At 45.1% G+C, this 15,299-nt stretch overlaps 1 protein-coding gene across 4 annotated transcripts in view; it reads right to left on the bottom strand.

The window, feature by feature from the left end:
- The window catches only part of PTPRA (protein tyrosine phosphatase receptor type A), a 169,524-nt gene that overhangs the window by 3,857 nt on the left and 150,368 nt on the right, over positions 1 to 15,299 (bottom strand). For all 4 annotated transcript variants that reach the window (XM_055432645.2, XM_055432660.2, XM_055432669.2 and 1 more), the window contains 8 exons: positions 13,846 to 13,943; positions 12,442 to 12,561; positions 11,460 to 11,626; positions 10,832 to 10,967; positions 10,009 to 10,158; positions 8,771 to 8,864; positions 8,378 to 8,454; positions 7,754 to 7,888 (listed from right to left, as the gene is read on the bottom strand). In XM_055432645.2, the coding sequence (XP_055288620.1) occupies positions 7,754 to 7,888; positions 8,378 to 8,454; positions 8,771 to 8,864; positions 10,009 to 10,158; positions 10,832 to 10,967; positions 11,460 to 11,626; positions 12,442 to 12,561; positions 13,846 to 13,943 (977 nt within the window). The remainder of the gene's footprint in view (positions 1 to 7,753; positions 7,889 to 8,377; positions 8,455 to 8,770; positions 8,865 to 10,008; positions 10,159 to 10,831; positions 10,968 to 11,459; positions 11,627 to 12,441; positions 12,562 to 13,845; positions 13,944 to 15,299) is intronic.

Raw genomic sequence — 15,299 nt, 5'->3', positions numbered from 1 at the left:
GTGGCACCTTACAATCGCTAGCTCTTGTGTTTCCGTTCTTGTTAGCACAAGGTGGCTTGCTGCGTTATCTCTACGTGCACCTGGCTCAGTTCCTTCTACAGCACCGTGTACACTGCCTGCATGTAGTAGTTTCTCAGTAAGCATCAGGGCTTCCCAGGTGGCGCTAGTGGTAAAGAACACGCCTGCAATGCAGGAGATATAATGAGACACGGGTTAGATCCCTGGGTTGGGAAGAGGCCCTGGAGGAGGGCTGGCAACCCACTCCAGTATTCTTGCATGGAGAATCCTATGGACAGAGGAGCCTAGCCATACAGTCCATAGAGTCAAAAAGAGTTGGACATGACTGAAGGAACTTAGTATGTATGAAGTAAGTATCTGGTAAATGACTTCTAATGTCTATAGAACAAACCAGGGTATAAATACATAAACAAAATACAGTTATGCTGTCCATTTTTTAGGGCATTTTAGTGGAGATCCTAGATACTTCACTGTTGACAATTTAAAGATACTCAGCCATAAATGTACTCTACGCTCTATGTTCACTAGGAAAGATTTGGGAAAATACAAAAATAAAAATCACCAATAGTTTCACAGTCCAAATAAAATCAACATTAAAAGTCCAATTTAATGACTTTAAAAAATATTTATTTGGCTGTGCTGGGTCTTAGTTGCAGCACAAGAGATCTTTATTTGCAGCATGTGGGATCCAGTTCCCTGACCAGGCCCCCTGCATTGGGAGCTCAGAGTCTTAGCCACTGGACCACCAGGGAAGTCCCCTAATGACTTGCTTTTCATATGTGTGATCATTCATTACCCCCTTTATAAATGACCCTGAGCTCATTTTAAAACACAGGATTATTAAAGTGGTGGATCAAGGAAATGCCACAGAGCAGTGCTTTTCAACATGTGACTAGGAGCCCTGGGGATACCCTAAGAGTCAGAGCTCTGGACCCTCTCTTCAACAGAACAGTCTGAAAAAAGTCAAACCTAATTAAGGTTTCTGAAAAACCAAAACCCCTAATTAAGGCTCACCTTAAACGAGACTATGCTGCTTTTCAGGGATTTATGGGCAGAATGAGTTTTGCTATCACAGTTCCTTCCCAACACTACCTTTATACAGTTTATCAGTCAAAACTAAAGACTGGGCTTTAAAACCATTAGAAACACTAAGATACAAAGGGCTTGACAGCAACAGACTATACGAGCCAGAATCACACTATGACAAGAAATTATTAAGGTTCCATACTTTACAGCCTTCAGATATTTAAGATCTTCTTAGTTTAGGCAAAAAGGCATAAACAGAGAAGAAAAGGGGCAGCCTGGAAGGAGGACTCCCAGGGATGTACCACTGAACCATCAAGAGTCCCCTCTTCAGGGAGTTCCTTGGTGGTCCAGTGGAAAGAACTCCATGCTCCCATTGCAAGGGGGCTTAGGTTTGATCCCTGGTTGGGGTACTAAGATTCCACTAGCCTTGTGGCATGGCAAAAAAAAAGAGTCCCCTCTTCAAACTATGGACAAGGACTGGGTCAACAATGAAAGCATTTAGCCAGAGCAGGCTGACTAATGGGGACAATCTGCCATGGTTATCTGTGGCAGGCCCGAGAAATCAGATTAGTGCTATCGTAGAGAGAATGTCAAGGTGACACAGCTACTCCAGGGAAGCAGGTATGGTCTGCCGAGAAAAAACAAACACACTTATGGGGATAGGATTTAAGGGAAAGAAAGGCAATGCCAAAGAATGCTCAAACTACCACACAATTGCACTCATCTCACACGCTAGTAAAGTCATGCTCAAAATTCTCCAAGCCAGGCTTCAGCAATATGTGAACCGTGAACTCCCAGATGTTCAAGCAGGTTTTAGAAAGGCAGAGGCACCAGAGATCAAATTGCCGACATCCGCTGGATCATGGAGAAAGCAAGAGAGTTCCAGAAAAACATCTATTTCTGCTTCATTGACTATGCCAAAGCCTTTGACTGTGTGGATCACAATAAACTGTGGAACATTCTGAAAGAGATGGGAATCCCAGACCACCTGACCTGCCTCTTGAGAAACCTGTATGCAGGTCAGGAAGCAACAGTTAGAACTGGTCATGGAACAACAGACTGGTTCCAAATAGGAAAAGGAGTACGTCAAGGTTGTATATTGTCACCCTGCTTATTTAACTTATATGCAGAGTACATCATGAGGAACACTGGGCTGGAAGAAGCACAAGCTGGAATCAAGATTGCCAGGAGAAATATCAATAACCTCAGATATGCAGATGACACCACCCTTATGGCAGAAAGTGAAGAGGAACTCAAAAGCCTCTTGAGGAAAGTGAAAGAGGAGAGTGAAAAGGTTGGCTTGAAGCTCAGCATTCAGAAAACAAAGATCATGGCATCTGGTCCCATCACTTCATGGGAAATAGATGGGGAAACAGTGTCAGACTTTATTTTTTTGGGCTCCAAAATCACTGCAGATGTTGATTGCAGCCATGAAATTAAAAGACGCTTACTCCTTGGAAGGAAAGTTATGACCAACCTAGATAGCATATTGAAAAGCAGAGACATTACTTTGCCAATCAAGGTCCGTCTAGTCAAGGCTATGGTTTTTCCTGTGGTCATGTATGGATGTGAGAGTTGGACTGTGAAGAAAGCTGATCGCCGAAGAATTGATGCTTTTGAACTGTGGTGCTGGAGAAGGCTCTTGAGAGTCCCTTGGACTGCAAGGAGATCCAACCAGTCCATTCTAAAGGAGATCAATCCTGGGTGTTCATTGGAAGGACTGATGCTAAAGCTGAAACTCCAATACTTTGGCCACCTCATCCGACGAGTTAACTCACTGGGAAAAAGTCTGATGCTGGGAGGGATTGGGGGTGGGAGGAGATGGGGACGACAGAGAATGAGATGGCTGGATGGCATCACCGACTCAATGGACAAGAGTTTGAGTGAACTCCAGGAGTTGGTGATGGACAGGGAGGCCTGGCGTGCTGTGATTCATGGGGTCGCAAAGAGTCAGACACGACTAAGCGACTGAATTGAACTGAACTGAAGAGATAAAGAAAAGGCACATAAGCTGATTTTAGATGTTGGATCAATGGCAGGAAATTATCCTACTCAGCCAGGTGAAGGCTTACTGAATTTAGCCTCTGTGTGGGCTCCACAACAGAAACAGAAGAATCAAGTGGGGCTTAAATGGGACTTGACTCCCATGATGCCTTCTCAAGGGTGTGGGGAGAGATAAGGCAAAAAGAGCTGTAACAGAATCCAGAGCAGGGGCCAGCAGTGCCAGTACCCACCGTTCCCCAAAGCTAAAATAAAATGCCTTGGTGTCCTGCTGAGAATGGAGACATGAGAGCACACAGTTGGGGAATGCAAGGCTGTGACAAATACAGGACCCTACTCTCAATGAGTAAAGGCTAAGACTTCTTAGAACCCAAGCTCCCCTCTGCATGTGAGGGCCAACAGGGATGAGGGAAAATGGAACCTAGGAGACCTAAAAGAAGCAATGGAAACAGAGAGGAAGAAAGACCCAATTCAAGCCTTGGATTGGATACCTCAGGAAGTTTCTAAATTTTGTATGCATGGGTACATTTTCCCCTCAAGATAAGGAAGCTCAAAGAGGATTTTAAAACAAGGAATGATGTATTTAGATTTATATTTTCAACAAGATTGCTGGCCTCCATGTGGAAAAGTGACTAAAAGGGGATTGGAATGGGAGTAGGCAGACCGGCTGCCAGGCTACTTGAGTGATGGAGGAGACAGATGATTGTCTATATTGGGGTGACAGGAGTTACACTGAAGAGAAGTGAATACAATACTCAGCCTATGTCAGGACTCATCGACAAACTGGTTGTGGAGAGTGAGAAAAGGAGAGGAATAAAGGTAACTCCTAGACTTCTGATATGAGCATATGGGTGAAAGATGGTACAATGTACTGAGAAGAGTAAGGATGGAATGAACCAGTATGAAGGAAAGGAGGAAACCAAATTTTATTTGGGGCATGTCAAGTTTGAGATTCTTAACAGACACCCATGAGAAGATATCACATAGCTATGTGGTCAACAACTGGGACTGGTGGTTGTTTAGTTGCTAAGTCATGTCCGATTCTTGCAACCCCATGGACTACAGCCCGCCAGGTTGCTCTGTCCATAGGATTTTTCTAGGCAAGAGTACTAGAGTGGGTTGCCATTTCCTTCTCCAGGGTATCTTTCCAATCAAGGGATCGAATCCAAACAACTGGGAAGGTGGGGGTAATTGGGCTAGAGACACAGATGTGAGAGTTCCTGGCATATAGATAGTATTTAAACCCACAGAACTGGATGAGATCCCCAAGGAATAGTATGTCAAAAGGGAACAAAAGTGGGTTAAGGCATCAGTGTTGGACACTTCAATAATTAGAGGTCATTCAGAGGAGGAGGAAGTCACAAAAGAATAACAAAGGAGCTGCCAGGCCAGTGAGTACAGGAGTGACATGGAAGTCAAGGGAAAAAAGTGTTCTGAGGAGGAAGGAGTGTGTGCTGGCATACAAAGGAACTGCTACAAAGGAACAAGAAAGACAAGAAAAGAGAAATAACTTTTGGATTGTCAAGATGGCAGTCTCTGGTGACCTTGACTGAAGTAGTTCCCAGAGGACTCAAGCCTAGAAGGATGAGGAAGCTGAGAAGCTGAAAGACAAGGGTAGATGGATCACCCGCATACAAATATTTGCCTCCAAGAACAGAGACAGGAACAGGAACCAAAAAAGAGGCAGCAAGCCAGGTGTTACAGTCATCACCGGATGAGAGATCAGCAATGAGGAGTAGGTGTTCAAGTCTAGTAGATGAATGCTTGGAAACTGGGGTTTAATCTAAAATTTACATTGTCAGGTTATGGACTCTAGCTATTGAAATCCCTGCTGTCTTTGTTTACCTTCCTTCCACTATATAGCACTAAGTCTCTTGCTATGGTCTAGGGCTAACAACAGTGATGGGGACACAGAGCTTTGTGGGCTGGGGTCACATGCGGTCATGTTCTATTGTCTCTCTGGAGAAGTAGAATGTGTCCTTGGGTTGAGCTGACCCCATGCAGAAACTGCTAGGACTGCTCTGCTCACTCTGATCATGGTCCAAGCTGCAGCTGATGAGGGAACTCAGGCCTTACCAAACATCTTGGTGGACCATTACAGTTAAAATGGCAGAGACAAATAAAACAGGGAGAAGAGAATTTTTGGTTTTAATTCCTTTGGAATTTTAATATATAGAATTTACATTTTTGTATCAGATTTTTTCTCTGGGAATTTAAACTGGGGATGGGGAGTGGTCTTAAAGGAGACACTCTTTACTGTCTCATTTAGGCTTATTGTGTTAATATCTCTGGGAGCTACCTCTGACAAGACGAATGGGAGGTGGAACACAAAGTAAAATTTTCCCTGAGAAGTCAATGAGGCTGGTAAAGAATGTTACTATAACCTGTACTGATCCATTTCAGAAGCTTCTGTTTCACTGGCCCTAAGACAGAACATAAGGCACAACGCTAGTAGGCAAAGCTGATCGCCGAAGAATTGATGCTTTTGAACTGTGGTGCTGGAGAAGACTCTTGAGAGTCCCTTGTACTGCAAGGAGATCCAACCAGTCCATTCTAAAGGAAATCAATCCTGGGTGTTCATTGGAAGGACTGATGCTGAAGCTGAAACTCCAATACTTTGGCCACCTCATGCGACGAGTTGACTCACTGGAAAAGACTCTGATGCTGGGAAAGGTTGGGGGTGGGAGGAGAAGGGGACGACAGAGAATGAGATGGCTGGATGGCCTCACCGACTGTGTGGACATGAGTTTGAGTGAACTCCGGGAGTTGGTGATGGACAGGGAGGCCTGGCGTGCTGTGATTCATGGGGTCACAGAGAGTCGGACACGACTGAGCGACTGAACTGAACTGAGTAGGCAGAGGGGAATGGGCCGCACCACCTGAGACCAGTGTGTGCATGTCCCCTCTCCCCACCTCTACCCATAAGAAATGTTTCTTGCTTCTCTGCCCTGTACTCTTACTAGGTCTGCTTCAAGGATAGAAAAGCCTGAAAATCTGACTAGACAGAATCTGAGGTATTCACTGGGCCACTTTTTATTACGGGGCAGTGGATTGAGACTGTGCTCATCACTCCAGCATTTTTTGCCTACTCTTTGGATCTGACTGCCACAGATCCAGGGGGTAGAAGTGTGGATGGAACCGCATGTAGGTCCCTATTTGCGCGTTCCATCACAGCTTATCAGAGAGAGCCAGGATACTGTAGCTCATTCCTGACAATAAAGGAGTTCATCCCCCCAACTGGCCTTTGTTATGCAGGTGTACACTTCCCCCAAATCTCTCACCTCATCAGTATTGTTAATAATGATAGAGGAAGACTGAAGATCTATTACGTATGTCTGTTGATTAGGTACATGATACAAATCCAGGAAGAGAAATCATTCAAATTTAAATGATTAAATTTGAAAAAAATCTTGACAAATCAGAACATCAGAGTAAGTAGATACAAAGCCTGTATTAAGGTTAAAATAAACAAACTGTCCAAGTACTGAATGGAAATGATGTGGTTTGGAAAAATTAACATAAAAAATGTGTTTAAATCCCCACTCCCCAGTCCCAGTTCAGTCCAGCAGCATCCCTGCAGCAGCTTCCTCTCTGCTTTTGGCTTGCTCATTTCTAATGTGTCCTTCTAACTGCAGTCAGAGGGATTCTAAAAAAATTACAAATCTGAGACTACCAAGGGTTCATAAACTGCTTTACAAAATTCAAACTCTTCACTCTGGCTTAGAAGGACCTTCTCCCCAGGGCCCTTGCTGGCCTCTTCTGCTTGTTCTCTCGATTCTGCCCACTGTTAAGGCATCACGAAGCAACCATTTATTGCACTGTCATCCACAGCAGAGAGAGTGTGAACATAATAAGCACTATCTGAACACAGACTGGGCCACTCTGTAATACTGGGAGAGGTGGCAGGGGAAGTGGACAGAGAAAGAGCGACCCCAGAGATTGAATGTGCTCAGCAGAGGCTGCAAGGTTCTGACTCAGGAATGGTGTTTGAGATTTCCTACACTGAATGTGAGCTGGCCTAGGGGCCTCTAAGGTCCCTTTATATTCTGGTTCACTGACAATTCTAATTTTTAATTGACTTGGGGCTTTTAAAAAAAGATTTCCTTGTTATTGACTGTTAACTTGTAAGTTTCTTGCTTCTGGAAAAAGAAAAAAAGCATGAGGTATATAAACAGGTCTACAAACAGGTCAGCAAATGAGCTATGGATCGAGCTGTTGTATATATATGAAGAAACCATAATATTAATTTATTCTCCATCATCTAATTAAAAAATAAGTTTCCTGTTTTTATTTCTCAAATTCTATTGTTTTCTTTTGGGCGGTTAGCAAAGAGGTGACCCATCTTCCCATCAGTCTTCTAGTTAATTTCTCTGGCTTGGAAGGCTCCTTAAGGGACTTCACACAAGCTCCGATAGAGCTGCAGTCTAACTCTGTATCCCTCATCTTGCTAGCTCTGCTCTGTCCATGGAGGTGGGGTGTAGAGGGTACAAAGCTAGGCTTGGGGAGACCATACTTAGAAGAGAAGTGAGAGCTTTGGGAATCGAATGGAAGCTCAGACCAGTCTTGAGAGAAGCTGACTGTTCAGGTACCAAGAGGCTGGGCAATGGCTATTTTATTAATTTAAATCAAAGAGAAAAACCTCTTAGCTCCTCCCCACCACCTTCGCCTTGTCGCTTGTCTCCCATAGCCCAGGATCTTTCAAACTCACCTGGCCTCTCTCCTCCAGTTCTGTTAGCATCACAATAGAGCAAGATTTCCACTCCCAAATCATTCGCCAGAAGTCCTCAATTGTGTGGAACAGAGGCCCCTGGCTGGCAATGTAGGAGTCCTTCTGCCGGTACCCCTATGAAGGCCAGGTCAATGTGAGATGAGATGTGAGTAAGATGGTTTGATCAAGGAGGGGCAAGTAGAGAAGACAGGCCACTGGGCTGGGAAGGGGGCTGCCTAGAGGCAAACAAATCCCCGGCAGAGCTCCTCTTTGGTCAAGGACCAAATTTTGGAAGGCACACTGGTTTCCTTGTATGAGGGTGAGGGAAGTGGGGCTGGGGTTAGGATGGAGAGCACGAATGGGAAGGCCCAGAGGTTAGTGTTTTTAGCCTTTGGTCTGTGCTGTGAACTTTTCCTTCCAGCTCTTATATTGGTGTTTACCCTCTGTTACCCCACCTTCTATTCTTGGGGGGTCTGACAGACCTAGTGCACAGAAAGGGTATCAGTTCTGCATTTGATGACTGACTCAAAGACCATCCTTTCAAGCAGTGGGAGGGCAGCACTGCAAGGCCCAGCTCAATCTCCGTGAAGTGTTGGGAGCTCAGGGGACACTGCCACAACTTACATCAATGAAGGATGCGTTCACGTAGTCTGTGTTCTCCTCACCCCTCTTAACTGGAATGATCACTCTGTTGAATTCATCTGCAAGAACGACAGCGGCTTGTGGCTCCCCAGCATCACCTTCCTTTCCTCCCTCTTTTCATCTATCCCCGCCTCTTTGCAGGCTCTGGGCAGATGTAATTCCAGCTGGGTAACAACATGCCTATGCCTAGCCCAGGAGGCAGAAAACTTTGGCCTTCATGCTCTTTGCAAAAGCCACTGAAGAACTGGGAGCAATAAGAGACAATGCCATAATTCTTATCTCCAAGCTGATCATTAACTAGTATAGAAGAAGGCTGAAGGGTTAAGGGAAAGGGGGATGGGCATTAGGGCTTTGGGGTGGAGAGAGGGCTCTTACATGGAATGATCTGTAAAACCCTATTCTTCTTCATGTTGGCTGGAAGGTTTCCGGTCCGCATCTTGTCATTCTGGATTTTGATTGATGTTAATTTCTGAATTGGGAAGGGGAAGGAAAACATTACTGGTCTCAGTAACTGAACTTGACAAGATTATGTCTGTCACTGGACCTGCATCCAGGCCACACTGGTTGCACACTGCTCTTCTCATCAGAGCCCTGACCTCCATTTCCACATGCTCTTATCAGAACATTGTTTTTTCAACTTTAAGATCAGTGAATAAGACAAGAATGTCTGGGAAACACTGCTTTCCCGGGCCCTGTGGACCACTCTGGGATTTCCTTGAACTGGTACTTTATGATCCTGGAGCAAGGAATCTAGTGTGCCCTTCCTCCTTCCCTCCCTGCTGTTCTATTCCCAGAGGCTGTCTTACACTCTTTAGAAAAACCTTATTAAAATGGCTATCTTCCCTTCTCCTGATTCCAAGGTTTCTTCCCGATCTTTGCTACTCAAAGTGTATCCCATAAACCAGAAGCATCAGTCTCATCTTGTCAAATATGCAGAATGTCAGGCCCCAACTCAGAGTTGCTGAATCAGAGCCCTGAGGTAACCTCTTAGTTTCAGGAGTGCTTAAGTGGTCCTTCCCATCCCAACCCAGAAATCTCTTGCTTCTGGGAGCACTTTTATTGCTGAGAATATGACACATCCCATAAGTGTGCTTAGAATCATTGTCTGTTTGAATATGGCAGGGTCAGCAACCTACGGTCTATGAGCCAAGCTTGTCTACTGATTATAAACGAGGTTTTATGGAAACACTGCCATGTTCATTTGTTTATGTGGTATTTATGGCTGCTTTTGTGCTAAAACAGCAGTGTTAAGTAGCTGTGAATAGACCATATGGCCTGCAAAGCCAAAAATATTTATTCTGCAGAAAAAGTTTGCTCCTGCTGTACATTGTAATCACCTGGGAGAGGGAGTTGGGGGAACTTAAAAAAAAAATACCACTGCCTGTTTTTGTTTCCTCACCCACTCCCTAAATGCAACCCAAGTGATTCTAACATGCAGGATTGAGAATGACTAGAGTATGAGTAACTGGCCACAGACACACCTCCCTAACTACCCACATGCCTTGAAAGAGGATTTACCATTTGCTGGTAAATTCAAAAGGAGTCAAACATTCTGTATTCCACAGGTCACACAGGTCCTTCTTTCTGAAACAGACAGTTCAGCTCCAACTCACCTTAAACTCCTCCTCTAGTCCATTGTTGCTGGTCCCTGGGATTTTGTTATAAATTTTCTGCAGATGTGTTTCTAAAGAGGTGACTTCCAGTTCTGTATCCCCATACAGATAATGCTCCAGAAGGGCTTGGTATATGAAGACGTACTGCATCTGAAATATGGATGATGCAGAGTTCCCAGTTACACACTGGTGGTGCCAGAGCACTCCTTCCCACACTCCTGTTTCACTTCAATCCACTTCTTTGATCCCAGCACATATAAAATGATTTTCTCTTGTCCAAATTCAAGGAGGCAGGACTCAAAATGCCTGAGTTCCTCTAGGGGTGATTAAACTTGGGAGTGAGAGTCCTACTCTGATACTCTCCTGGAGAGAAGGACAGATCCAGTCCATTCGTTCATCCACATCCAGAGCATAGATGGATAGACTAAGAGGCTGTCAAATCCCAGTGACACACAAAGCCCATGCCAGCCCCCCTCCCAGTGATGTGCCCCCTGCACCCCATTCTGTTATCACAGAGTTGATCACACTGTTGCTCCTGGACCTGGCTGAGCTGTGTAACCACTCTGGGGCAATGCCTCTTCCCTCAGGACCTGTTCGATATCCTTAGGGCCTAGCGCAAGTGACATCTGCCCACCTTCCTGACTCCCTAAGGGCATACCCTTCTCTGTGCTCCATGTTCTTTTACTACATAATTTATAAGGCCCTTTGTCACACTGTATGATGGTCATTTACAATAACCTGGGAGAGTGACTAATCCGTGAGGTGGGTAGATGTTTTTGTCCTAATATGCCCCCCACCTTTGTTTCACACACAAACCACTCACGTCTGTTTGCACCATCTGGCAGCGCTGTGCCCGGATCCGGCTCACAAAGCCATAAACATCCACTTTCCGCTCTGTATGCATCATATCCAGCATGGCATCAATGACGACAAAGGTACCTGTACGTCCTACACCCGCACTGTGGCCAGAGAGCAGAAGTATTATGGAATGGCTAGCATGCCTTGGGGGAACACAAAGGGAGGGGGCAGCACAGGGTAGAGCTCTTTCTTCAAGCCTTTACTTTCTAATTCTTTATGGAGCAGAGTTGGGACTCTCATGGAACCAACAACCCCACTGTATTGTGAACTCCTTACCTCGAGTTATCAGGACCAGGGACACCTAGAATGGTGTGCAGAGTCCACGTACACAAGGCAGCACTCAGCTTAGCTTACTGGCTTCATAGCAGTGGTCCCCTCACCCCCAATCTTGGAGGACTGCCCTTCCCTCTTTCTTCAAGTGTTTTCTATCTAGCACCAAAACTTGTAGAATCTCTCTGGCTGCTGCTCTGGGGCCCAGGTAGTTCATCTGCTCTGTGCCAGCCTCCTTGGCCAGGGCTCCTATGCCTTCCCTGCTCTCAGCGTGGGAACAGAATGTGGTATGAGTGGGGAGCCAAGGGTCAGGCCACACTGACCTGCAGTGTACCACGATGGCCCCTGCATACTGAGGGTTACAGGCCTTCACCTTCTTAAGGAACTTGAGCATGCCAATCGGTGTGAAAGGCACCCCAAAATCTGGCCAGCTGGTAAAGTGGAACTGAGTGATGAGGCGCTGTGGCTTTCTGTTGGTCACGTCGCCCACCTGTGAATTGAAGAGATCTTGCATGTTGGCCCTGGTACCCTGGGGTAGGGCAGCACCAGGGGAAGGAGGGTGAGACTGAAGGGGCCAGGGTTAACTGTAGCTGTCACTGACAATGGGGAAGTGAAGAGTAATAAACTTCTCAAGAAAATAATTATCCTCCAATTAAAAATAAAAACATTAAAAAGAAGGAAAGCTTTAACCATGGACAGAGAACCTTCCCAGGAACCCCATGGGGTAGTCAAGGCTGTTTCTATTATTTATTCTTACAGACATGGAATGTGAAACTCAGAAAAGTTATATGACCTTGTTATGAGCCCAGGATTAGTAAAAGGCAAGGTCAGAACTAAAGTGCAGGTCTCCTAATTCTTGGTAAGCTCTCCTTTCACAGCAGCACACTGCCCTCAGCTGAAGACAATCTTTGCTCAAGCCTCCAGGGTCACTATGAAGGGTCAGGAGCAGGGCCCATATCCTTGATATTAGGAGTCTTTGGGGTAAGAAAGGAGGAGATGAGTCAAGTACCCAGATGATTACACTACCTCCTGATGCACCCAGTTCATACCAAAGGTGACCAAACTCCACCTCAGTAATACTTTTTCTCCCAGTCATGAAAATGTTCTTCCCTTGGCTTTGACCAAAAGGGGGAAAAAAAAGATAAATCCTGAGAGCCTAGATCTCTGATTTCAGAGTCCAAACAAACTGCATGCTCAGTGATTCCTGACCACTCTGAGTAAGAGGGGGATGACCCAGCCTGTTCTGCCCTCTTAATGGTCAGCAGATCCTAAATGAAAACCAAGAAAGGAGGTAGCAGACAGTACCTGTTGAATGCAGAACTTCCGCACTGTATAGTCCACCAGCACAGTCACATCCTCTACTGACACACGGATATTCCCGTAAGTCCAGCAGCCTTGGTCTGGCCAGTACTGGGCACACTTACACTGGAAAGGAACAGACACGCGTCCCTCTGACTTCAGGCCTCCCACCCCTAGCAGATGCAAAGGGCCCTAAAGGAAAGGACCACAAAAGCCCAGACTGAAATCCTCAGAAAGCCTTCTGGCCTCTTTTCTCACCTCCGTCAGCTGCAAACTTTAACTGTTTCCCTTTTTTTCTTTGGCTGTGCCATGAGGCTTGCAGAATATCAGCTCCCCAACCAGGGACTGAACACAGGCCACAGCAGTGAAAGCCTGGAATCCTAATCACTATGCTGGCAATAAACTCCCTGTTCTTTAAGTTCTTTAGTTTCCATCCCATTTAGCACAATCTCTTAACTTACACATAGCCCCAGCCATATATTTCCTCCCTCTTTCCCAAATCTAGTGTCTCAATTCAGGGCAAATCGGAAGCCATTTTATGTATAAAATCTGTACTTCCACAATATTTCAGGTCATGCTCTAAGGGCAAGTCCACCGATCCCCTGGAAAGAGCAAGCTGCTATGAGGAAGTCATTAGTATGGATTGATACAGACTGTAAACATGCCATGAGAGGCCCAAGGCCTTCTCTGGGGATTAGGCCTAGAACAGCTCCCAAGAGCCACAGGTAGGGATGGAGGAAATGAACTTCAAGTCCAGCTTTAAAGCTAACCCTCCTAAGCTGATCAATACACCCACCAGTCCAGTGTGGATATTAGGTTGACTCTGGCACCATCCTGGAGAGAGACAGTCATGAATTGGGATTCCTTTCTGGGGCCTGATCCAGGACTCAGGATTGGTGTTGGCTGTGGCCCAGTGATGGAGCTGACTAGGCATGGACTTAGCAGTCACAGAAAGCAAAGGGCCAGTCAGAAGGTTTGCCTGAAGGATCAGGTCAGGGGCTCACATTTCCTTGGGCCCAAACAGCTCCCTCTGCTGACTCGGAAGGAGGGACAGAAAGAAAACAAAAGCAAGAAACCCAGGGGAATGAGGGACAAGAGAAGCCAGGGGAGAAAAGCCTCCCCTTTGGCTAATGGTCCAAGTCTTTCTTCTAAGATGTTTTGGATCTAAGGTGAGTTATTTGGTTACCAGACACAGGGCGTGCCTTAGGAATAACCCTCAGATCATCAAAGGCTTCCAGGCCACAGGAAAATGTAATGGGCACCCTGGCCTGGATTCTGTCTGCATGAATGACTGGCACAGAAACCAAAAAAGGTGGACACCCTAGGCTCAAACACAGAACACACAAAAAATCAGTCCCTCTGTTCATCATGCCTGTATCAGAGGCCATTCTATCTCATTTCTCCACTCACCTCCTTTCTCTCCTTCAGATTGGTCACCATGACAATAGTGGCTGTGTTTTGCTCCCAGATCATCCTCCAGAAATCATTCACCGTTTCTTCCTTTGGTCCTACAATAACCAACAGTAAAGATGAGGACACAGAGCAAGAGGAAGAAAGATGTTAGAAAATTAGGAACATTCATTCCTGATTTTTGGAAGCCTGTGCCCACATGTCCCCAGTTAATTATAGAATCCATCTACCCATCCACCCACCTAACTGAACATTTCCACCATGTATATGTCAGGCACTTCAATAGGAAGTGAAGTGGGGGTGTGAGGCTGTCAAAATAAAAAGAGAACACATACAATGTTTCCCAAGGATACTACAGTTGAGGATTAGGAATCATGACTCCTACTGAATGTTAAGGGCGAGATAGTGAGCTATGTGCTTTGTATCTCATTTACTCTTCTTACCATGCTGTGAGGTGGGTATCGTTAGTGAGACAGGTTGGGTAAATTGCTTAGGCTGAAATTTAAAAAATTTACTTCCTGTACAGCCTTTTCCAGAAAGCCACTAAAAGGGCGTAAGTCTGAGCCACCAGGGAAGTCCAATATAGGACAGAGACTAACAGAATCCCCAAGGTATTGGAAAAGGGAAGGCTCAGGATAATTACTGCTAGAGGCTAAAGGGCAATCAACCCAGAATGGAATGAAAGAAAGAAGGTTCTAGAAGGATCCCAAGAGAAAAACTTAAAAAAATTAAGCCTCATGTATCTGAGGGTACCAAGAGAAAATATGTATTTCCAGCAAAGACTTTGGAGGGAAAACAAAATCAGTGCTAGGTATACACAAAATTAAGTGAATAAGGAAAAAAGGTAATTATTAACACTTGGGAAAGAAGAAAACTAAAAACTGTATCCAAAAAAAAAATCATATACTACTATGTCCTTTAGCTGTGAATAACACTGGCACAGTAATAAGAATGTAAATAACAAGTATTATTTTCACTCCAAATTGTGATTTAACGCCACTGGGAGAATAGGGAAAAGGGACACGTTTGAGTGTGATGTAGTTTGTAAGATTAAAGTTATATAATAATACAATAGGGCTTCCCAGGTGACGCTAGTGGTAAAGAATCCGCCTACCAATGCAGGAGACATAAGAGACTGGAGTTTGATCCCTGGGTGGGGAAGATCCTCTGGAGAAGGACATAGCAACTCACTCCAGGATTTTTGCCTGGAGAATCCCATGGACAGAGGAGCCTGGCGGGTACAGTCCATGGGGTTTCAAAGAGTCAGACATGACTGAGCTATTCAACAGCAGCAGCAGCATGCATTAGTATAAGAAGTCAACAGATAAAAATGGTTGAATTAGACTAAAAAGGTGAAGATAAAATTTTGAGGGGAGAACTTGTTTCTATAGATCTTGCAATACTTTTTTTGACTTTCTTCAAGAAATTTTGTACTCCCTTTGGTAAAAAGAAAA

This window comes from Moschus berezovskii, chromosome 15 (assembly GCF_049115385.1).
Source record: "Moschus berezovskii isolate FMDL1 chromosome 15, NW_MosBer_1.0, whole genome shotgun sequence".
NCBI classification, from domain to species: Eukaryota; Metazoa; Chordata; class Mammalia; order Artiodactyla; family Moschidae; genus Moschus; species Moschus berezovskii.
The sequence above is the reverse complement of the archived record's forward strand: the minus strand, read 5'-3'. Positions and strand labels throughout refer to the sequence as shown.